The sequence below is a fragment of the Siphateles boraxobius genome, unplaced genomic scaffold (genome assembly GCF_051911475.1).
Source record: "Siphateles boraxobius isolate OS27281-9 unplaced genomic scaffold, OSU_SipBor_1 25, whole genome shotgun sequence".
In the NCBI taxonomy this organism is placed as follows: domain Eukaryota; kingdom Metazoa; phylum Chordata; class Actinopteri; order Cypriniformes; family Leuciscidae; genus Siphateles; species Siphateles boraxobius.
This window is the reverse complement of record NW_027508866.1, coordinates 18,628,290-18,651,423: the sequence shown is the minus strand read 5'-3', so window position 1 is coordinate 18,651,423 and position 23,134 is coordinate 18,628,290. Positions and strand designations below refer to the sequence as shown.

General features: G+C 38.9%; 2 protein-coding genes across 4 annotated transcripts in view; one reads left to right on the top strand and one right to left on the bottom strand.

The window, feature by feature from the left end:
• The first annotated feature begins 3,119 nt into the window (after positions 1 to 3,119).
• Positions 3,120 to 10,850, top strand: LOC143750146 (uncharacterized). Of its 2 annotated transcripts, none has more exons than XM_077243025.1 (6): positions 3,120 to 3,856; positions 8,827 to 8,988; positions 9,158 to 9,317; positions 9,428 to 9,498; positions 10,009 to 10,109; positions 10,262 to 10,850. In XM_077243025.1, exons 1-6 carry the CDS (start codon positions 3,245 to 3,247, stop codon positions 10,329 to 10,331), a joined length of 1,176 nt encoding a protein of 391 aa, XP_077099140.1. In that variant the 5' UTR covers positions 3,120 to 3,244; the 3' UTR covers positions 10,332 to 10,850. The 2 variants fall into 2 exon arrangements, with proteins under 2 accessions (XP_077099140.1, XP_077099139.1); XM_077243024.1 differs by having other exon boundaries at positions 8,824 to 8,988.
• A 1,083-nt stretch (positions 10,851 to 11,933) lies between these two features.
• Positions 11,934 to 23,134, bottom strand: part of rnf208 (ring finger protein 208) — a 28,645-nt gene continuing 17,444 nt past the window's right edge. For both annotated transcript variants that reach the window (XM_077243030.1, XM_077243029.1), the window contains exon 2: positions 11,934 to 14,089. In XM_077243030.1, the coding sequence (XP_077099145.1) occupies positions 12,290 to 13,039 (750 nt within the window). In that variant the 5' untranslated portion in view covers positions 13,040 to 14,089 and the 3' untranslated portion in view covers positions 11,934 to 12,289. The remainder of the gene's footprint in view (positions 14,090 to 23,134) is intronic.

Sequence of the window (23,134 nt, the reverse complement as noted above, 5' to 3'; positions counted from 1 at the left end):
CCCAAACACAGAACATCTGACCACATTTACACCCTCCACACGATCATTGATAAATAAATCCAAAGTCTTTGCTTGCTTTATTGACTGAGAAGGCTTTCGATTCGATCTGGCACGAAGGACTCTTCATAAAACTATTGGAAAATGGGATTGGAGGGAAAATATTTTATTTGATCAGCAATACATGTGGTGTAAAAATAGGGAATAAACAAACAGAATTTTTCCCCCAACAACGAGGAGTCAGACAAAGGTGCACATTGAGCCCTACTCTCTTTAACTTTTATTTAAACGAATTAGCCAAAGCATTAAATAATTCCACTGCCCCCGGCCCAACCCTGACTGAATCAGAAATTAAATGTCTCCTCTTTGCAGATGATTTAGTCATTTTGTCAAAAACAAAAGAGGGACTACAACAGCTCCTCGACGTCGTAGAGACATTCAGTCAAACATGGGCTCTCAAAATTAACTTGGCAAAAACAAAAATAATGATTTTTCAAAATAGATCCAGGTGTAGGGAAAATAAATACATCTTCAGAGCAGGAAACGAAGTCCTCCAACACACCTACGAATACACATATCTGGGTCTAAAACTGAGTTCAACAGGGAACTTTAATCTGGCTGTGAATGAGCTGAAAGCAAAAGCAATGAGAGTCTTCTTCATGATTAAAAATAGTATTCGACATGAAATTCCAATTCAAACCTGGCTAAAAATCCTAAAAGCAATAATTGAACCAATTGCTCTCTATGGCAGCGAGATATAACCCAAATTTTTTCAAAATGGGAAAAAGAGGAAATTGAAACTCTGCATACCCAAATTTGTAAAATCATCCAAAAGTAAACAGAGCGACACCAAACAACTTGTGCAGAGCTGAATTAGGACAATACCCCTGATCAGTATCCAAAAAACGGCTGTGAAGTTCTACCAGCACCTGAAGTGCAGTGAGCCGACTCATACCAGGCTGTAGCCCTGCGGTGTAAGGAACGCACTCTCACAGCTGATGCTGAAACTACAGCCAGACCAGCACAGCACTATCTGCCCCAAACTAATTATACAATTACAAAAACAAAATTACAACAGCTATTGGAAAGATGCTACTAAATTATAAAAGAAGATGGAACTCTATTTACACCTGAAAAGAGATTATAAACCAGCAGAATACCTGAGCTGTGTGAAAGAGCATAATTGAGAAAGACCCTAACCAGATACAGACTGAGTGACCACAGTCTGGCTGTAGAAAGGCGTCTTTGTGTGTGTGTGTGTGTGTGTGTGTGTGTGTGTGTGTGTGTGTGTGTGTGTGTGTGTGTGTGTGTGTGTGTGTGTGTGTGTGTGTGTGTGTGCGTGCGTGCGTGCGTGCGTGCGTGCGTGCGTGCGTGCGTATGTGTGTGTGTGTGTGTGTGTTATGGCATCCGAGAGAGCAGAGACTGTGTTGAGAGAGGTGGAGACAGAAGAACACTTCCTGGTACACTGAGATCACTATCAAAGGATTAGATCCAACTATTTCACTAGATTCTAAAAACTAGAACCACATTTTATGGCATTACCAAATTCAGAAAAATTAAATCATATTTTGGGAGAAAACTCTAGCTCAATCACAACAGCAGCAAAATATGTAACAGCCTGCCACAAACTACGAGAGTCAGCCAGTGGACAAAACTAAAGACAGAACTATTCTTATCTTGTATATGTAGTATGTTATAAGTATGTTATATATATATAGCAATATATATTTTTTTGCTCACACCAAAAAAGAGGCAACTTTGACAAGCTATAATAAATGATCTGGGGGGTATTTTGAGCTGAAATTTCACAGACACATTCTGGGGACACCATAGATTTATATTACATCTTGTGAAAAGGGGCATTATATGTCACCTTTAATATATTGGTGTTATCTAAGATACCATGAGCCCGGAGACTTGGTGTAGCTTACACTGAGTTTTTAAAATATTAGTTTAAATGTGTGATATGCAGATTAACCATTGTTCTCAGCGCAGGACGGCTGAGGTCTGGATCCCATTAAAGAGTCAATGGACCTCAATGAAATGTGTTGACATTGCTGTGGTCAGTTTCTTCTTTATACCTTAACATGTGCAAATACCTATTTAGCTACAGTATAACTTTAATTGAAGTACAATTTTATTATGTACAATCATAATGGCATGAATAATAAAGTTAATAACATAGATTATTGTCATAATTCTATAAATCCAATCAGCCTGAATTAAATTTATTCTTTGGCGTGCATTATACATTTGCTTTGAAAAACATTATTAGTGTTTGACAGTTTTTCTTTGATGTTGCATACGTTCATTTTTCCTACACAGAGAGGAATGCTGATTTTATCAATGGTAAGGAATGTCTATACCTCTGTGCAGCTTCTGCATAGCTGTGAAATTAATGAAACTCTATGGTCCTAGTTTCAGTGCATTCTTTTTATATATATAAATTATATCCCATGTGATCAAATGAGTCTGAAGTACCCTTTTTTTTGTTCATTTCTCTCGTCTACTGTTTATTTATGAATTTAAAAAAGTACCATCATTTGATGTTGGATTAAGAGCATAAACATGTCTAGAACATTACAGGACCAAACTCATTTTTTGTCTAATGTAAGTTTTTTTTTTTGTCTCATCACATTCAATTATGAATTACTGCATATTACTGTCGGCCATTTAAAATTTCTACAGTAGAACACATATAAAATTTTTTAATTGTTTAACTATACTTAAATCTGCCTTGCACCTCTTTACCGGACCGGTAAAACGGAAGTAGCCTATTGCACTGGAATTCTTCTTTGCTTTGATTTGTTTTTGTGTGTGTGTGTGTGTGTGTGTGTGTGTGGGGGGGGGGGGGGGGGGGGTCTATAGTGGCTCTGTGTTGGATAAATTGTGATCTTTTCAATGCTATGGAGACATTTGCTTATTCTTCTCGGCATACCAGCAGTTTCTTTGTTTAAGGGCTTTGTGAAAGTTTCAACACCCTCATACATGTCTTGACAGATCTGCCAAGAACATGAGCTCAGGATTGTAGGAACGGCACCGGAAGTGGAGCAGTTGTCAGAAGCTGATTGAGAAACATAGGAGTTGGAATGTGGGCGGCCCTTGAAAGGTGTTTTTAGTTCAATGTTTCAAAAACCGACCTGCAAGTTTCTAGTCAGTTGTGAGAAAGTCAAGGTGCTGCGAGGAAGGTCACGTGTTCTGATTGACTACGAGAGCCTGAGGATAGAAATAGAATACTGAAGAGAGAATGAACCTATATAGGAATTTTGGGAATCTTCTTGAGAGTTGGGTGACTGAAGGCAACTCGGATTTACACTATCAGTCGGGACATGGTGTGGATATATTAGACTCTGTGTCTAGGCACTCCGTCCCATTATCCAGTGTAAAATCAGAATCCGAAGACTCGGGATTTGAGACGTTTAGTACAACTCCTTGCCATTCTCACCAGTGTAGTGCACTGACATCTGATGCATCAAACCCAGGTTTTGGCTCTACAGTGGATCATGTTCAATCTTCATCCCCGTCTCCTTCTATTTGCTCCTCCTCATCCTCATGTGTCTCTCTCGGCTCTGTGGCTCCAAAAACATGTCTGAAGGTGGAGCAAGCTTTGAGAAGGACAGAACCACCATCATGGAGAAAATCTTTGCACCAGATGGAAAGGGGGGCAACTGGCCCACTGTATCGCTGTAACACGGACTGTTTTCCAACCAAATGTCACCCAACCAGCTCCAGACCACATCATAAGTTTGCCCGCCCAAGGAGAACACATTCACAACCTTCAGATCCCAAGAAAGCAGAGCTCTACAGAAAAATTCTTAAACATGACCAGCATTGGCCACCTTTAGACAGCCAGTTGGTGGTAAGCAGTCAAAATCTACTTCCTCTAAAGATGTTTGTTTTTGATACATCACATTAAAATAGAAAGTGACTGCAAATATAAAATATAAACATTTTCATATTCATTGAAACCATTTTGCTACAATAGGGAACACTGTTTAGCATATCTCTTTATTTGCCATAAAATAGTTCACTTTGATTACTAATGTAATCATGCTGTTCCACCTGTGAACACGTTCTTTGCTACCTCATTGTGAGCTGCTTCAGATGTACTTGACACGCGCATTACATGCTAATTGTCTTTCATGTCACACACTTAACATCAGACATCCTCACACTCCAGAATTACTTACCTAGTATTTGCACCAGACTTCATGTACTGTATTGTTGCATGTCTTGGAAAACAGACATTAGTTATAGTAGTAGTAATGTGCACCAGTAACATGATATAGAAATGAATCATCAAATAATTATATCAAATAATACTGTATACTATTAAAGTTAAATTGACAGCCCTAATATAAAAACACACTATACCATTCAAAAAATAGGGATTGGTAGGATTTGACATACCGGTAAGTATTTTATGCTCACCAAGACTGCATTTGTTTAATCAAAAAATAACATGGAATATTATAACTATTTCAAATAACTGTTTTCCATTGTGATACATTTTGAAATGTAATTTATTCCTGTAATCAAATCTGAAATCATTCTGATATACTGATTTGATGCTCAAGAAACATATCTTATTAATGTCAAAGTTGAAGTCAGTTATGCTGCTTAATATTTGGGAACCGTGATACATTTTTTTTTTCAGGATTTTTTATATAATCTGAATTATGAAAAGAAAGTTCAAAAGAAAAGCATTTTTAATATTTTGCAACAATATAATTGTCTAAACTATGACCTTTGATCACATTTTGTCCCCATAATGTAGGGTTTACCAGGCCACAGACACACACACACACACACACACACACACACACACACACACACACACACACACACACACACACACACACACACACACACACACACACACACACACACACACACACACACACACACACACACACACACACACATATTATTATTATTATTTTTTTTACATACATTTATCTATAAACAGTGGTGCTCCGAATTAATGGCACCCATTGGTAGATAGGATCAAAAATGAAAGTAAAAAATAAATCTGCATTGTTTATCCTTTTGATCTTTCATTGAAGTAAAAGAATTAAGGGGGGGGGGGAATCACATTATGAGATAAATGCTTTTCTCCAAACATATTGGCTACCTGTTATTAAATACTTTTAGCAACCTCCATTTGCCAAGATAACAGCTCTGAGTCTTCTCCTATAATGCCTGATGAGTTTGGAGAACTCCTGACAAGAGATCAGAGACCATTCCTCCTTACAGAATCTCTCCAGATCCTTCAGATTCACAAGTTCATGTTGGCGCTTCTTCTCTTCAGTTCAGCCCACTCATCTTCTATAAGGTTCAGTTTAGGGGACTGGGACGGTCATGGCAGAAGCTTCATTTTGTTCTCAGTTACCCATTTTTGTACTGATTTTGATGTTTGTTTTGTACCGCTGTCCTGATGGAAGATCCAACCAAGGCCCATTTTAAGATTTCTAGCAGAGGCTTTTGATTTTTTTATCTGTTGGTATTTGCTAGAATCCATAATTCCAGGTATCTGAACAAGATGTCCAGGATCTCCAGCAAAAAAATAGGCCCACAACATATACGATCCAGCAGTATATTTAACCGTAGGCATGGGGTACTTTTTATCCTTGTTTGCACCAAACACATCTAGTGGGTTTGCTGCCAAAAAGCTCTTTTTTTTTAGTTTCATCTGACCATAGAATCCAGTCCAGTTGTGTCAACTGAATATGCTGGAGTTTGTTTTTGGAGGAGTGAGGAGGATTTTTGATCTCCAAGACTCAAGTAATCTCGGCAGTTCTCCATCTGTGATCCTTTGAGAGTCTTTGGCCACTCAAACTTTCCTCCTTACCATGCATTAAGACAATATAGTCACACATCCTCTTCCTGACAGATTCATAACATCTTTAGGTGATTGGAATTTCTTAATTATTGCCCTGATGGTCAAAATGGGGATATTCTTTGGTTTTACTCATTGTGATGGATGAATAAGGGAATTTGGCCTTTGTGTTTCCTCATATTTAAACTCCTGTGAAACAAGAAGTCATAGCTAGACAATTTCATGTTCCTAGTCACCCTGGTGTGCTAAAAAAAGGTAAATATTAATGTGAATATACTTCAGAGATATTTTACTCGTAAAAAATTCTAGGGGTACCAATAATTGTGGCTAACGTGTTTTGTAGAAAAACATTCATTCATAATGTGATTCCCCCCCCCCCCCCCCACACACACACACACTTTCAATTATTTTACTTCAGTGAAAGGTTAGATTTGAGATTTTTTTTTAATGAAAGATCAAAAGGATAAACAATGCAGATTTATTTTTTACAGGCATTTTTGATCATATTTACCAGGGTTGCCATTAATTCTGAGCACCACTGTATATGAATTGCTTAAAAGGCCGATTCATGTATTCATAGTTGAATGTGATTTTCAAAGATGTTTTCGACGTATTAGACAAAAAAGGAGTTTCAAGAAATGTTCCATTCCTTGATCCAAGATATGATGTGATTTGATTATGATTATATGATTTGATAAGATTTTTTTAAAATAAATCTCCCCAGGAGTAACAGGTGAAATGGTCAAGGCCAAAGGCATAGAGATCTGAATGCACTTTGCCTTTGTCATGTGAGTCTTCATGGTCAAGAAATGACAAGCAGTCTTCAAGTTGCATAACCTTTTATGACTAGCTCAGGTACATAATATATTATAATATAGTACATAATGAGCAGGTTACCCCCTTACATATTCAACCACACTGAAACACGCATTTGAATCTTTCTTGAACGCACACAATGCACATGCACAGTGTAGACATCATTTCTATGTGTCTCTGGGTTGGATCTATGTCATGCGATGTTAAACAAGCGCTCTAAGACTGTAAACCGGTCGGTTCAGGTGAGAGAGGAATGACTGGAATGGTGCCAGCAGGCTGAGAAGAATGATTTGTGCGGGACATGTCTGAACGTTATCGCTTCAATGGTAACGCTGGGGGGAAGAAAACTCTATAGAACCATAACCAAAACAATCTTTTCATTCTAATAAGGAAATAACAAATGTCTTCCTTGTATCATTTTGAAAGAAATTGGGTGTTAAAAGTCACCAGAGAGTGTTTATAGTGGTTATTGCAATTTTTTAAATAGAGGAGTCTATAAGGGCTAATTGACACATGAGTAAGCGGTCACAAAGTTTATAGAGTGGTGCAGGGATGACGTCAAATCCTGGAAGACTAATTCGCCCCAGTTCGCTCAAAGTAAACTGCACACACTCACACACCCCAAACTGTCTTATCTAGTTACTTATTAGAAATGAGAAACACCATTATAAAACCCCATGGGAAAATCATGAGGGAACTAGAGGCGATTTAGTAACTCAATTACTCATTATCTTAGTAACTATAAGGCTCTGACTCAAACTGCGAAAATAATTTTTAATTATAATTTGTTTATATTAGCTAGTGTTCAAAAACCACACTGACATACATTCAGACAAAGGTCAACTGTATTCAGGTAGATTTTAACGGAAATGTTGAACCGGTTTCAGATATAGTCAGATATAGTCATTGTATAATTCACATACTGCTCTTTATTAAAGTGAATTGTGGGTTTTTATGTTAAAATACTTTTTTCTATCTCTGCTTTATGCAGAGTCAATCACAAGCCATTTGTTGGTTGATTTCCCTGTAATGTTCCAACACTGTGGCATTATCCAAACATTACTCAGTTTAATCAGCAACATTATCTCAGGCTACGTCTTAATCCGGATAGATTTGAAAACAAGAGTTTTCGTTTCAAAACACTCTCCGTCCACACTAGTGTTTTCAAGCATTTTTCAAAATTTTCTCATCCACACTGAAACGTCGGAAAGCGCTAAATTCAACTTACAGCGCATGTGTAAATCCTCATAAAAGCTCACTGAGATGATACAGACGGAACAGAAATAAAAAAGTTATCACGCAATTCTTCTGGCATGATCATTTTATTTGGCAAAAATATCTCACCATTCACTGATGCATACAGGTCGCACTCGCTCACCATTATATGTTTGTTCTAAATCTCAACTGCTCTCATGTTTTACCGCAGGACAGCAAATGTGAGTGAATTTTATGTCATATTTGCAGGACTGTGATATGAAGAGTGTGCAAAGTAACATATTTTAGCAACTGTGCAAAGTGAACATCACACTACAGGCACGATACCGGTATAAACATGAATATCTATGGGTTCAATATGCGTCACATGACTAAACTTACGTCATCGTTTTCAAATACCTCCGTTTTCACAGCCGCCAAAATTCCAAAATTCCGTCTCAGTGTGGACGGAAGGCCAAAACAGAAAGAAAAAGATGTGTTTTCAAACAAAAATGTGACAACGCCTAAGCCAATTGAATAAGTCTGGGGGTGGGACTATCTGTTTATTCAACCAATAGCTGAAAGGTGGCTTGTTCAGAAAACCTGATTAAAAACATTCAGTCATCATTTTAGTAAATCCGTTTCACACACTTCTGCTTTAACATTTTTTATTTGCATTCACTTCCTTTAAAGGGACTTCAGAAGCTCTGCTTCCTTATGTTGAGACTTTCCTTTGTTCAAACAGCTCAGAGCAGCACAGAATAGACGTTCATATATATAATCTGTAAACTATTTAATGATAAGATTAGCAAAATCTGAATCTAGAGCAGAGACCATGTTTTACATTTTATACAGTACAAGTAATGTTCTTTGATTTGCTTTTGCCTTTTATATCCCACCAAATTAGTTGATAAAAAGCCTTACGTTGCCAACACCGGGAATCTTAATGAATACAGATCTTCATCTCTCTGTCTCAGCAGTTTGCAGACGGTGATCAATACAGGCTGGACAAGCTCTCTCCAGGGTTGCTGTACCTGGAGCAGGTGTGCAGGATGCTGGAGAACATCGCAAAGCTACAGCAGCAAAATCACACCCTGCATAAGGAGTTGGAGATCCTGAAGAGTCAGCATGCTGAAAATAAGGTTAGAGACATTGATATACAAAAGTCGCTATTTTAGGTCTTATAACTCTCTAAAGACTTTCCAGTTTTATCAAGTCAGTGTCATGTGGTGTCCAATGACTTCTTATTGTTTCCTGTATACTGAAAGCTCATATTTCCAGCACATTTACTCTCTAACTCAATGTTTTCAGTGTGTAAGCTTTCATAAGGAGGAAATAAGCGATCCAGCCAGTCAAAGTTTACAGATTCTGGGTCATGAAGATCCAGACAGTGGATCATCTCGCCTAAAGGAATCCATGGGGTTTCGGCACAGATCAGTGTCTGACACTCAAGCAGCCATCAGCCGTCACAGTGAGTCTCGATTGTTTTTGACAGATGAACTCAGCATTAGTGTAAATATGTTAAAAAGAGACATTCTGGCTTTAGTGGATGTCTGTTAAAAATAAATTTCTGCCCTACAGGGAGAGCAAAGTTTGCTCAAGACGAACCTATTGCTGATATCTTAGTCGAGGAGCCTGAGGGTAAAGATCCTGTAAGTGAACAGTGATAATATCATTATAGATATTAAAGGAATAGGTTGACCTAAAATGAAAGCTCTGTCATTTACTCACACCAATGTCTTTATCAAACCTGTATGATTATGTTATTGATAACAGACTATTATAAAAAAGCTTTTTTTTTCATACAATAAAGGAAATGTTGACCATGACAGATATTCTTATTTAATAATGACTTTAATTTCTGTCTTTTCCTCATAAAAAGCTATATTATGGCTTCAGAAGACTTCTTCGATGGCATATTATAATGGTTTATAAAGTCATATGGACTTAAGTTACTTTTCAAGCACCTCCTCCATATCTATATTCCAATTCATACAGGTTTGGAACAACATGAGGTGTGTAAATAATGACTGGATTTATTTATTTATTTAAAAAATTTTTGGTGAACTATCCCTTTACTAAAAGGATTAGTATTGAGCAGCATGAAAATGTGGATGTTGTAATTTATTATAATATCACTGTTCCTCTCTTTGTTAAACTAGCTACTGGAAAATGAACACAAAAAGCTAAGTAAGATCCAAAAGCTGAAATTTACATCATTTAGAAGGCAGGGAACACAAAAGTCTGACAGCGAAAGTAAAAGGTAAGAATTCAAGAAAATCAAAGTCTGATTTTTTTTTTCTCTTGATTCGCAAAATTTTTATATTATCCCTATGTTAATGAGTATGTAACATTGTATCATTTGTTAATGTAGATTTATTAAGTGTATCTTCATGAATGTACCTTTACTCAAAGCTTTCAGCCTAAGAAGAAAACAAAACTGCCAAAGATTTTCAGGAGCAGAACGATAACCACACGCCTGTGACACTCAGATCACACTGATGCCTAATGATGGTGTTTCAAAGTAGTCATTTGTCTGAGGATAATGGCACTATTATGTGTAACTGTGTGTGTTTTAGTCAAGTCCTTTGCACTTAAAAAAGTACTGAGTAGTACTAATAATCTTCATGTACTTCATTGTTCTGTGGAACTGCCAATGCACTTTTTATTTGTTATATTTGCTACAGAGACAGCAACATAGTGTCGGTCCAGATCTGGCCCACACCTGGTTCGTGAGGAATCCACGTGTACCAGATGTGGGCCGGATCTGGGCCGACACTATATCGCTGTCTGGGTATGGAACATTTGCATGCACTGCAAATTGTTGTATTTGTTTCATATTCATTGCTGGATCCTTTCATTTTGATTTAGTATATTATCATTGATCATGGTCAATCTCAGTGCATCAACCTTTGCTGCTAAAACAATTTTTCTTTTACCTTATTTTGTACGTGTAAAGTGTTTTAATAATACTTGTTTTATGTAATAAAATATACAATATACATCTGTGTTTGCAGGTTTACATCCTGTCGCATATACAGTAAAATTACATTGCCCTAGCAAAGTTGTATATTTTGCATTTTTAGTTTTTTTGCATTGATACAGTTTTTAATATATTCCACAATACAAAATGAGTACTGAATTTATCACAATATGCACAATATGAATTTATACACAACTATCACAAAAGGTTTCAAACAGTCATTGATGCTTGAGGAGGTAGTAAACTTTTGAACATGATCATTTGTTTTGGCTTGTGGAATATATGTAAATATGTGTATATGTATTTGTAATGTCAGTTATCTCCATCAGGTCAGTGATAAACAAAATGTACTTTTTCAGATTCGTCTTACTTTACTTATATATATTTTTTAATGATTTAAAAAAAATTGTAAATGATTTTTGAGTTTTCTAATTCAGTGACTAAGGCTGCATCCTAAATTGCATACTTCTCTACTATATAGTAGGTCAGAAAGGTATGTGTAAAGAGTAATAGTATGTACGAATTCATAGTATAAATAGTAGCCGAAAAGTTCCAGGATGACCTGCTACTACCAAGATTCTAAAGTGCGCATGCAATGGACAGTTAACTAGGAATGTGCCCGAAGCCTAAATCCAAATTCGGAAAGGCACGGTAAATGAGTAAAGCATTCTATGGAGTCCCTTAAAGGAGGCTTGCTGAGGTAGTCGGTTCCAGTACAGTACATCAGATTTCACTTATCACATGATGATAGTAAGGAGAGATGACTCAGGATTATGGTGGAGGATTTGGTGTGCAACAGATCTAAGCGTCATTGACAAATATCTGTAAATCTTGTACAATATCTGGTCAGTACTGTCACTCCCTATACACAGAGTACTCATGGTCGCTAATTCAAAAGCCAAAGTGAAAAGTGCACGCATTCAAAAGTTATAACGAACTATAAAGAACATACTTTTTTAACAAGTAATTACCTTATTCAAAAGTAGTATCTATTCAGACAGTATGTGATTTTGAATGCAGCCCAGATTTAGAAAATGTTAGCAAAATGGCTGAATTGCTTACAGCACTTAAATATGCTACTAAAAGTTTAGACCAAACAAAAAGTTTGACTTTAAATTCTTTATTAGTCTTTATTATACCCAGTATGGGGGAGATAGACTTCCCTTGGCATTCCCATGTAAAGAGATGTCAATGACGAACACATCCAAACAAGAGATTGAGGGCTATAGGGAAATCATTTCATACATAAAATACATTTACTCTGATATTTTCATATCTCTGTCTTTGCACACAAGTGTCCTTTTCACTTCAAGTCCACATAGCATCCTGTGCTATTAAATATACAGATACATCTGTGACCCTTCGGAGACGGTGGATGTGTGTGACTCAAGGTTATCAGATGGTGGGCACAGGTGGATAACTTTTGGGATGAGTTGTGCCGGTCATCAGCCCTCTTCGGTCTACATGATGCCACAGGAGGAAAGAGGGTTGGCAATGTGGCAAGTGCAAGCCGACTGACAGTACTGGCGGACCGTCTGATAGCAGCTGCGGTCACCGTCGGTGCCCCACTGCACGGCCCCCGCCGGGTCGGGTGGCAGCCGGCTGAGGATGCTGGTGTTGATGGCCAGCGCGGCTAGCCCGTAGTCGGTGAAGAGCACGGTTTCGCGGCGGCAAGTGGGGCAGGAGATGAACTTGTACTTGGGACAGGACTCATACAAGATCTGCAGGCACTCCTCACACACCGAGTGCAAACAGGACAGGATACGTGGCCGCTTGCCGGCAAAGTTATAGGTGTGTCCACACGTGGGGCAGTCCAGTGGTTCGCATGGCATTACTGGGCCTGAGGAGGTGGAGGAGGAGGAGGAAGAGGTGGAGGAAGAGCGGAGCACGTACTGGTTGACGATTACGTTGTCCATCTTGTAGTGGAACTGATGGTAGCAGATGTCGGACGTGCTGGTCTTGCGCTGGGCCAGATAACTGGCTTCACGGCGGAGGACGGGGGCAGGAGGAGACACTAGGGGTCTGGGTGGGACCACAGTGTTCCCATTGACCTCCATGGACAGGTCGCCACATGCCTGGTTAACAATAACCTCGCCCTCACCACCTCCATCCCAGGCCACACGGGGAGGTGGTGCGTAGCGAGGCTGGGTCACAGGGATCGGACACTCCCGAGGGAACTTCTCCGACTGAATAATCTTGACGGTGTCCATAGGGATGGCCACAGGTTGGCGCCGGAGGCAGGATATTCACTCCTGGGCGTGGTGTTCTTGGCTAGAGGAACTGGGTGTAGCGTACGGTCCTGCAGGGAACGTCTTCAGTGCACTGGGGGAGGACACTCAGCCATTGCAGGGGACGTGAGGACGGATGGGTTTGTCCATTGCTGTCTCAAAGTCCCTCCTTGGTTACAGGCTGCGTCACCCTGAATCTTTATGCGGCACAGATGGACTAAGACTTCCAGCCAGTGCACAGTATAAAAAGCCCTGAAGGACAATAGATGACTGTGACTTGCTTCAGATGTCACAAGAAGTTGCAGCCTGTGGCTCCAGTGGTTTACAAAGTTTTGAGGCAATGAATTACACCCTGTTCACTGATATTGCACAATTGAGAGTTCGATGTAATGTGATATTCAATGATATTATTTCTTTCAAATAAAAGTCAATCACACTCAAGATCAGAAGATATGTTGGCAATTGTTTCAGTGTTTTTACTGTTACAGCACATTTATTTGGACATAAATGCAATAAGGACCAAAACACAGAGTACCTTGAAGAGAATCTTAGGATCTTACTAAAAAATACTGTTTAGTTTAATACTGTTGTTAGCCAAACATCTGTAGACTTTCTCATAGGTTGCTTTATGAGTTTCAGAAAGGAACTGCTGCAACCAGCCTAACAGAAACTACATCCACCTCAATGTCACAACCTTCTTCCTGTTTCAGGTCTGGTATGACCATGCCCTTTTCTTGCTTCTTTTCTTGATTGACTGCACTAACACCTCCCTGACCTGTGTTTTGATAAGCAAAGTCTTTTCAAGGAGGTAATCATGTGGCATCGAAAAGATCTGGAAGGCGTTCTCCCAGTCCTTAAAATACCAGAATTCCTTAAGGGGTCTGTGTTGAGCTTTACAGATTGTGCGTCCACTCTTTGGTGACGTGACAGGTCTAAGAGTGTCTCAGGAGTCTTGCCAGACCATACTTGCTTCCAGCACTTTCCCCAGGGTGGCACAGATATGCAGACTCATAGGTAGTGGTGTTTCTTTTCCTAGAGAAAAAAATAAAACAGTTCAGGTGATGCTAATGCAAGGACACAGCTCAGCCTTTTCCAGGCCATTTGCATGCATTCTTGGGAACAGTGTCTAAAAACTGTCCTGTCATCTATAGCTAAAAAAACAGAAATGGGCAAATTTGGATGAGGAAAATTAAAGAGCTGATTCTGTGCAAAAGACTGTGATCTGCGCAACATGTCCATTCACAGCAGATATCTGGAACCCCGCAGCATCTTTTTCCAGTCTAAAAAACTCCCTTGCTCTTTCTACCAGCTGCCATCTGGGGCCCTGTGGGGCATGGGCACCGTGGAGGAAGAGACTGAGGACCTGACCACAAAACAATCTGTCCAACTGCTATAAATCTATACATGCATTACAACACAACATTTTAGAAGCCCACACCTCTAAAATGGCTGCCAGTGCTTATTTAAAGTAAATGAGAATTGCTGTTCGCAGCCCATTTTACTTTCATAATGTGGCAGATTTCCAAATGAAACAGGATGGTCAACAAGAAATAATGTAGGACGGGACTTGATTTTATTTAGCATAAATTGAATGTATGGTGAAAAGTGGGTGTGACATTCCAGAAAAAAGATTATGAAGACAAACATTTAGGCTACCAGTAAATTGCTTATCATAAGACAGTAATTTGCATTTAAGTCAAAAAAATTATTTGTTTTAATTTCATATTGACTTAAAGAATGGTATGAAACACTGAGCTATATTTACATTTAGTAGAGATTTTATCCAGGGTGACTTACTGTAGATTCACAAATGTATTGTGACATATTTGGGAATAGTTTGTGAATATGGTCACAGCTAAAGGGAGTTGTTAGGCATGAAAAACAGCAGAGCCCCTCTTTAGTTGTGATATATTCACATTATACAGTAGCATGGCTTGAGTATTCTGTAGCTTTTTTTATAATAATATTAATGACACAGATATACAGTGTGTTCTCAGTTTCATATGCTTTTTATATGTGTTTTCCAGTCAGCGTCCAGGACCAAAACAATCTGTTTTAGTTGTAGTATGTCATTAGTTGATGTATAGATGAACATGAGAAAATGTGTAACAATATTAAGAATTATCGTCTGAGAAAAACATTTTGTGGTTGGGTGTGGTTTGTGAATGTGTGTGTGCTTTATTAACAGCGGTGAGAACATTGACACATCTGTAAGAGTTCTCTGCGCGCTGTGCAAGATATGATGATAGAGAATGTATTAGAGAGAGAAAAAAGAGAGGAGGGGAGAAAAAAGCAGAGAGAGGAAGCTGACCTACATGCAGCAGAAAAGGTAGAGAGAACATGCGTCCTTTTACTCCACAGCCACACTGTGCTAGCCATCTTATGTGATAAAATAGAGCACTTCCATTAAATTAGCAAAGCTGCTTACACTGCATGCATGTGACAGTACTTTAATGATTATCACAGGAGCAGTTTGTCGCATAACAGTGCTCTGCTCGCTACCAAAGTCGAGGAGGGGAATGGTACGTTCATGTCTTGTTGGAATTACCATAATTACCAGCTTCCGATTAGTAAAAAACAGTCTTTGTACTTGTAATTACTCACTGGAAACTCAGAAATTAATGAAAGCATGCTGTGACACCATATAAAAACAACCAACATGGGAGTGACATAAACACTTAAAGTGATATTTCACCCAAAATGAAAGATCATTCATAATTTATTGTTATTTACAGTCATTATTGACTCACCCTCTGTATGGCTATTTTTTTCTGCGAAACAAATGGAGAACTTCAAGACCAGATGTTAAGTGACAAAAAATACACCAACAATAGTATGCACTATTTTGCCACTCTTCTGAAGCTATGATAGCACTGGTTAAGGAACAACACAAAATGTAAGTAATTATTAACTGAAAATCTCTCACTATGCTGTATTCTAAAGTTTTGGAATGACATAAGGGTCAGTAAATAATGAGAGTTTAATTTAATTTAATGGATGAACACATTTAGCTTGCAATTTTTAAGTTATCTTCATGCAATGTACCATTGTTCACACTGTCAGATCTAACAACCACAAGCCTCAAATGTCCTGCTCACACAGCTGTTTACATCAGTGGCTCGAATACTGTCTGTATGAATATACAGCCGTTAATATCAATGATCAGTGTCGGGGGTAACGAATTACAAGTAACGCAAGTTACGTAATCAGATTACTTTTTCAAGCAACTTGAAAACTAGTTCAAGTAAAGCATTACTTTTAAATTCACAACAAAATATCTGAGTTACTTTTTCAAATAAGTAACACAAGTGACTTTGTCTTGCCATTCATTGACTGACACCTCAACTGTCCACGTGTTGAGACAAATCGGGAGTAATGCAGAGGAACAGGAGAACATGATAAACTAAATGTTAGCAGACATTTACTTATCACACTGGCACAATATCCATTAGATGGAACTGGATAAATATTGTGAAAGTTCTGATCCCATCTGACTTCTGACCTGTAACGCTGCCTAAATCATAATCATATACTTTTGGTTCGTTGGCCAAAGGAGAACTGGCCCCCTGACTGAGCCTGGGTTCTCCCAAGGGTTTTTTCTCCATTCTGTCATCGATGGAGATTTGGTTCCTTGCCACTGTAGCCTTTTTCGCCTTTCTTCGCCTTTCTTCGCCTTTGTCGTTGGGGACATTTAATTTTATATTTAACAATACTATTACAACATTATTTTCCTGTTATCTCTATAAAGCTGCTTTGAAACAATCTGTATTGTTAAAAGTGCTATATAAATAAAGGTGACTTGACTGGACAAAAACAGATTCAGTATTCCTCAAAATGAATAAAAACAGTGAAATGCAAACTCAGATTATTTGCAAACCTGTAATAATTACAGTTTTTTTCAACCGCTAACAAGCGCTTATCCATACTTCAGATACTTTTTCTAAACTCTTAACACAGACTCACACCTACAAAACACATTTGGCCAAATGGATAATTTTCTTCTCAAAAACACATTTTGTTAAATATATACTAACTCTTCATTTCAAAATAGAACACCTCTTTTTCTGCACACACTAACTTTACCAAAACACTGGAAATCTGACTCAGAATGAAATTATTCTGTCAAAGAATAACAATTGTTTTCACTTCACAAGGTACATGCAGTCAATCAAAGTACACCAGGTTTCAAAATACTGGCTATTGTTGCTGGCTATTGTTGACATTACAAAAACTTCATAGACTTTTGTGTTTCAGTTTTACAGGTATTTGCATGAAAAACATGCAATCCACCGTTTTTACACTAAATTTCTTGGTTAGGAACTGTATGTCCACATGTACAGTAATGTTCACATTCAAAAGCTTATTATTTCAAAAATTATTTCAATAAAAAGCTAATCATTTTTTTTTCCTTTACTGTTTACCAGCCTCTCTTAGTGAAAGACCGTGGTTGATTACATGGTCAATGATAGCGGCACGAATTTCATCACTGACTACTGTTCTTGCAGCCCTTGGAATGCCACCACCACGCATTTTTACACCTCTACCTTGCCCTCTCCCTGGGCCTGCTCTTCTCCCCGGCCCTGCATCTCTCACTGCACCTCTCACTGCACCTCTCACTGGGCCTGCATCTCTCACTGCACCTCTCACTGCACCTCTCACTGCATCTCTCACTGCACCTCTCACTGCACCTCTCACTGCACCTCTCACTGGGCCTGCATCTCTCACTGCACCTCTCACTGCACCTCTCACTGCATCTCTCACTGCACCTCTCACTGCACCTCTCACTGCACCTCTCACTGGGCCTGCATCTCTCACTGCACCTCTCACTGCACCTCTCACTGCATCTCTCACTGCACCTCTCACTGCACCTCTCACTGCACCTCTCACTGGGCCTGCATCTCTCACTGCACCTCTCACTGCACCTCTCACTGCATCTCTCACTGCACCTCTCACTGCATCTCTCACTGCACCTCTCACTGGGCCTGCATCTCTCACTGCACCTCTCACTGCACCTCTCACTGCACCTCTCACTGGGCCTGCATCTCTCACTGCATCTCTCACTGGACCTGCATCTCTCACTTCACCTCTCACTGTACCTCTCACTGCACCTCTCACTGCACATCTCACTGCACATCTCACTGCATCTCTCACTGCATCTCTCACTGCACCTCTCACTGCATCTCTCACTGCACCTCTCACTGCACCTCTCACTGCATCTCTCACTGCATCTCTCACTGCACCTCTCACTGCATCTCTCACTGCACCTCTCACTGCACCTCTCACTGCATCTCTCACTGGACCTGCATCTCTCACTTCACCTCTCACTGTACCTCTCACTGCACCTCTCACTGCACATCTCACTGCACATCTCACTGCATCTCTCACTGCATCTCTCACTGCACCTCTCACTGCATCTCTCACTGCACCTCTCACTGCACCTCTCACTGCATCTCTCACTGCACCTCTCACTGCACCTCTCACTGGGCCTGCATCTCTCACTGGGCCTGCATCTCTCACCACTCCTTCACCTCTCACTGCATCTCTCACTTAATCTCTCATTGGGCCTGCATCTCTCACTGCTCCTGCACCTCTCACTGCATCTCTCACTGGGCCTGCATCTCTCACTGCCTCTCTCACTGCATCTCTCACTGGGCCTGCTCTTCTCCCTGGGCCCCTTGCTCTTACTCTTCCTCGTCCAGACATTACAGTGTTTGTCTTTTTCTGTTTCCAAAAACATCACTCCTCAAAGTCCTCTTTTACTGTATAATTGTCAATGTAACAGAAAAAAATAATCCCTGCCACTGAGTCTAAGCCAGATTGGAATCAGCTATGGTTGGCCCAATTTACCCAACATAAATCAGCTGTGTGTCAATTATTCAATTGTTTGTTTATTATCAGCTGATATATATTGTTTTTGAACTGATATCATTGCAGAAGCAGAGGTTTTTATACTGTATCTAAGATTGGGATTATTGTTTTTTCTATTGTGGGATGGTGTGTGTTAACATTTGTAAATATTACAAAAACAATCCATAATTTTGTTGGGAGGTATAGCTTGTCTGTTACAGTAAGAAAATGTAAGCATTGTGGAAATGTGTTCACTGACTGCATATTGTGTGAAAACGACATGAAATGTGTGAATGGTATGGCCACAAAAGGCCGATGCTGTGTTAATTGTGTTTAGAGTTTTGAAAATGTGACAACTGGTTGGACAAACGCTTGTTAGCGACTGGAAAAAACTGTAAATATGTTTAATAACACAAATATACTTTATGTATTTAATCTCAATTTAAAACTAATATATTTTCTGCTGACTGTTGATGATCCAATTTAGCCATACTAATAAGAAAAAAATACTTTAGTTAAACATCACATTTGTGTTTCTTAATTTATTATTTATTAAGTAAGTGTTGAACTTTCTTCACCTGCGTCCGATTCTTCTGCGATCAAGATGCCAGTTTAGGTATGTTTGAGCTGTGCCCGCTACTGTATAGGCGTAAATTTGCATTTCCTTCAGCCTGAATCTGATTCATTTCACTTTTGGTGTGAAAGGACCATTACATTAGCCAATAATGTTGTGTGTGTGTGTGTGTGTGTGTGTGTGTTTGTGTGTGTGTGTGTGTGTGTGTGTGTGTGTGTGTGTGTGTGTGTGTGTGTGTGTGTGTGTGTGTGTGTGTGTGTGTGTGTGTATGTGTGGCCTGGTAAACCCTACATTATGGGGACAAAATGTCCCCATAAGGATGGCAATTCTGAAATCCTTGTTCGTGTGGGGAAATTTTTTGGTCCCCATGAGGAGAATAGCTTATAAATCATACTAAGTGATGTTTTTTGAAAATGTAAAAATGCAGAAAGTTTACTGTGATGGGCAGGTTTAGGGGTAGGGTTAGTGTGTGTGTGTGTGTGTGTGTGTGTGTGTGTGTGTGTGTGTGTGTGTGTGTGTGTGTGTGTGTGTGTGTGTGTGTGTGTGTGTGTGTGTGTGTGTGCGTGTGTGTTTGTTTGGAAAAAGTAATGCAAAAGTAACGTAATGCAAGAAATAAAAAAAAAGTAACTAAGTAAACCAGGTATTTACTTTTTAGGGAGTCACACAATATTGTATGTGCATTACTGCATAACTTTTAAAAGTAACTTTCTTTACTGAAAATACCTAGTTCTGGCATTAAACTCTAGATGGTGCAGGCTGATAGACCTAACTCATTTGGTAGCGATCATCATTATCTACATACTGTGACACAGCTTAATAGTTGCTGTTCCATCAGCGGCAATGAGCTGCGGCTCAACGTTCAAACAAATACTGGTAGTGTTGCTGTTAGCAGTCTACAGCTCGCTTTTAGAAACCCTCCACCTTCCCCAGCTCCACCTTTACTGATCTGCTAAGGGGGTTAATTCAGGTATGTTACATGTGCAGCAGCAGCATACAGCATGTCTTACATGCTCACAGCAATGTCTGTTTATTTATTGGAAGTAGCAAGTCTCTGTACTTGCTCTGCAGCAGCAGTGTAGCAGATCTATTCCACGAAAGAACAAATACATTAACATTGCCATAACCCTTACCGTACCAATCTCTATTACCATACCAATCTGTCATGACAGAACTAGAGTGACAATGACTAAAGTAAATATCAAAGATGGTGATGTAAATAACACTGAAAATACTTATCACAGTTAATACAGTGCAATCTCATCTGTCAAATCTTAATTAACAGACAGCAGCTTTTATATCTAAGTTGTGAGTGAAGCATTTGAGACAAGTGCAGACATGGTTATACAGCAGAATGCAGGTGTCACTCCCGTAAATAACCAAACTGTGTGTCAAAATAACCATATTAATCATTCAAATACAGAACTGACAGCCGTATTCTGTTGCTGTGTGAACATGCCCATAATATAGCCTAATGTCAGTGTCAGTGTCACTGAGAGGACGAACATCCCTCACAAAATGTTTACATAAAGGCTTTATCATTGCGCATCATCATATTAAATGGTTTATTGCAGACTGTACTATCAAGTTTATCCTGAATGGACTTTTCGGACTATAAAGGTAAGAATAAAATAACCTTATTATATAGATGGTAGAGTACAAGTGCATAGTGTATAGCATAATTTAGTACAATTTAGGCCTTTCTGGGTCAAAGGATAATCCCTGCTTTGCAGATATATCTGGTCATGTTTTTATATACACCTAAAAAAGTATTTTAGCAGTCGAGAAATTGAATTTAGCACAGGAATAAGATGTGAAATGATGTGAATGTGCCGTAAGCTAGATTGTCTATTTATGGCGTCTTTCCACTATCTGCATTCTTCTTTCCTCCCCCATCTTGAAGATTCACATCCGAAGACTTCCATTCAAACACACACACACACACACACACACACACACACACACACACACACACACACACACACACACACACACACACACACACACACACACACACACACACACACACACACACACACACACACACACACGCGCGCACACACAAACACATGGACACGTGCAGGCGAGCAGACAAAAACACGCTTGTTTTGGACCTTATTCTTGACGCTGTTGTGACCAGTCAGACCTAATAACTCATCATCATAACCTATGTCTATTCTATTTCCCATCTCTCTTATTGGTTTAGTTGTTTACAATGGCTTAATTAGGATGTGAACACAGGATGTGGCTCCAAACCTTCCTCCATTTTCTGGAGGTCACAGAGGCAGCCAGTAACTGTCAGTCACATTCATTCGAGTTGCCACGGCACCACAGAGCTGTGAGGCAGAGCCAAAAATAACCACGCGCTCTCACTGGTTCACACATGCACACACACAAAGGTGTGAATAAGCTTTCTGACATCAGCATAGTCAGCTGGTGCATGGGCGTTGGAAACCGTGAGATGTGATGGGTGAAATGATTGTAAATCCTTTCTGTTTAGAGATCCTCAAACATAACAGACATTATCATCGCAAAATACACCCCAACAGGGTGATCAGGACCCCAACACAAAGCGAACTGTACATTATCCTACCAAATATATGTGAAATTTGGATTTGAGTTAGAATTATTTTAGTATGTGAACAAATAGTCAGAAATCGGTTGAATGGTACAGTATTGAGAGCTGTGAATTTTTTTTTTAAATATAAAACGTTTTAATAAAATGGACCCCCAAATGTCAATCGCTTCCTAAAATATTATGGTAGGTATCTACAGTATATTGTCATAAATAAAGATGCATTTCTATTGTGTGAGAAAAATAATAATTGTGACGTAGGAGATTCTTTTAAGTTATATGCAGATTTGTTTTTCCTCGGTTACAAACTAGGGCTTTCAACAGAACACAATAAATAAATAATTGGATTTTACATAAATTATTGCATTGAAATTAATTATTGCAACAACAACAACAAAAACACATTAACTTTTTTAAATTATTATTTCCTTAAATTTTGTGGTCTCTAAGTCCGAATCTAAAAAAAAAAGATTTAAAAAAAGATATATACAATTAATTAATGTCAAAATTACAGCTGCTTGTTTTACTGTAAAACTACAGAGCCCCTAAAGGGACATGTTGGTGGAAAAAATATGACGGGAGGAAATAATAATAAGTCAATGCTTTTGCATTCTCTTGCAAATGTCTAGCGTTCCCCCAAGAAACTGCAAAGTTTCTCAGGGAAATGCAAATGTCGTGAATGCAAAGTTTCTTGGGGAATGCAAAAGTTTTGCGAGACATTTCATCATATCCGTTTAGGGGCTCTGTATAAACCACATTTATTCAGGGTTTTGTTTTCATTCTAACAAAGTACTGTGCTACGGAGCCCCTAAAGGGCCATTATAAAATAAATGAAAATGGGATGAGGAATATATTATTTGTCGAGAAACTTTACATTCGCTCACAAAGTAATTATTTGTTGAGAAACTTTACGTCCGTTCACAAAGAACTCAAAAGGTTAGTTGTATTTACATGGAACCCCAAAAGTACCATTGTGTACGCATTACCATTGTAAAAAAAAAAAAAAAAAAAAAAAGACATGGTACTAACTTGGTACTTTTTTTTGTTAAAAAGATTTTATTGTACTGTAACTGTGACTTGAGTC

Excerpts from the sequence above, each read along its gene's own strand:
- LOC143750146 (XM_077243024.1), top strand. The coding sequence starts at position 3,245 with ATGAACCTATATAGGAATTTTGGGAATCTTCTTGAGAGTTGGGTGACT. Across the intron at positions 8,989-9,157 it reads GTCAGCATGCTGAAAATAAG|TGTGTAAGCTTTCATAAGGA; the intron begins GTTAGAGACATT and ends CAATGTTTTCAG. Across the intron at positions 9,318-9,427 it reads AGCAGCCATCAGCCGTCACA|GGAGAGCAAAGTTTGCTCAA; the intron begins GTGAGTCTCGAT and ends TCTGCCCTACAG.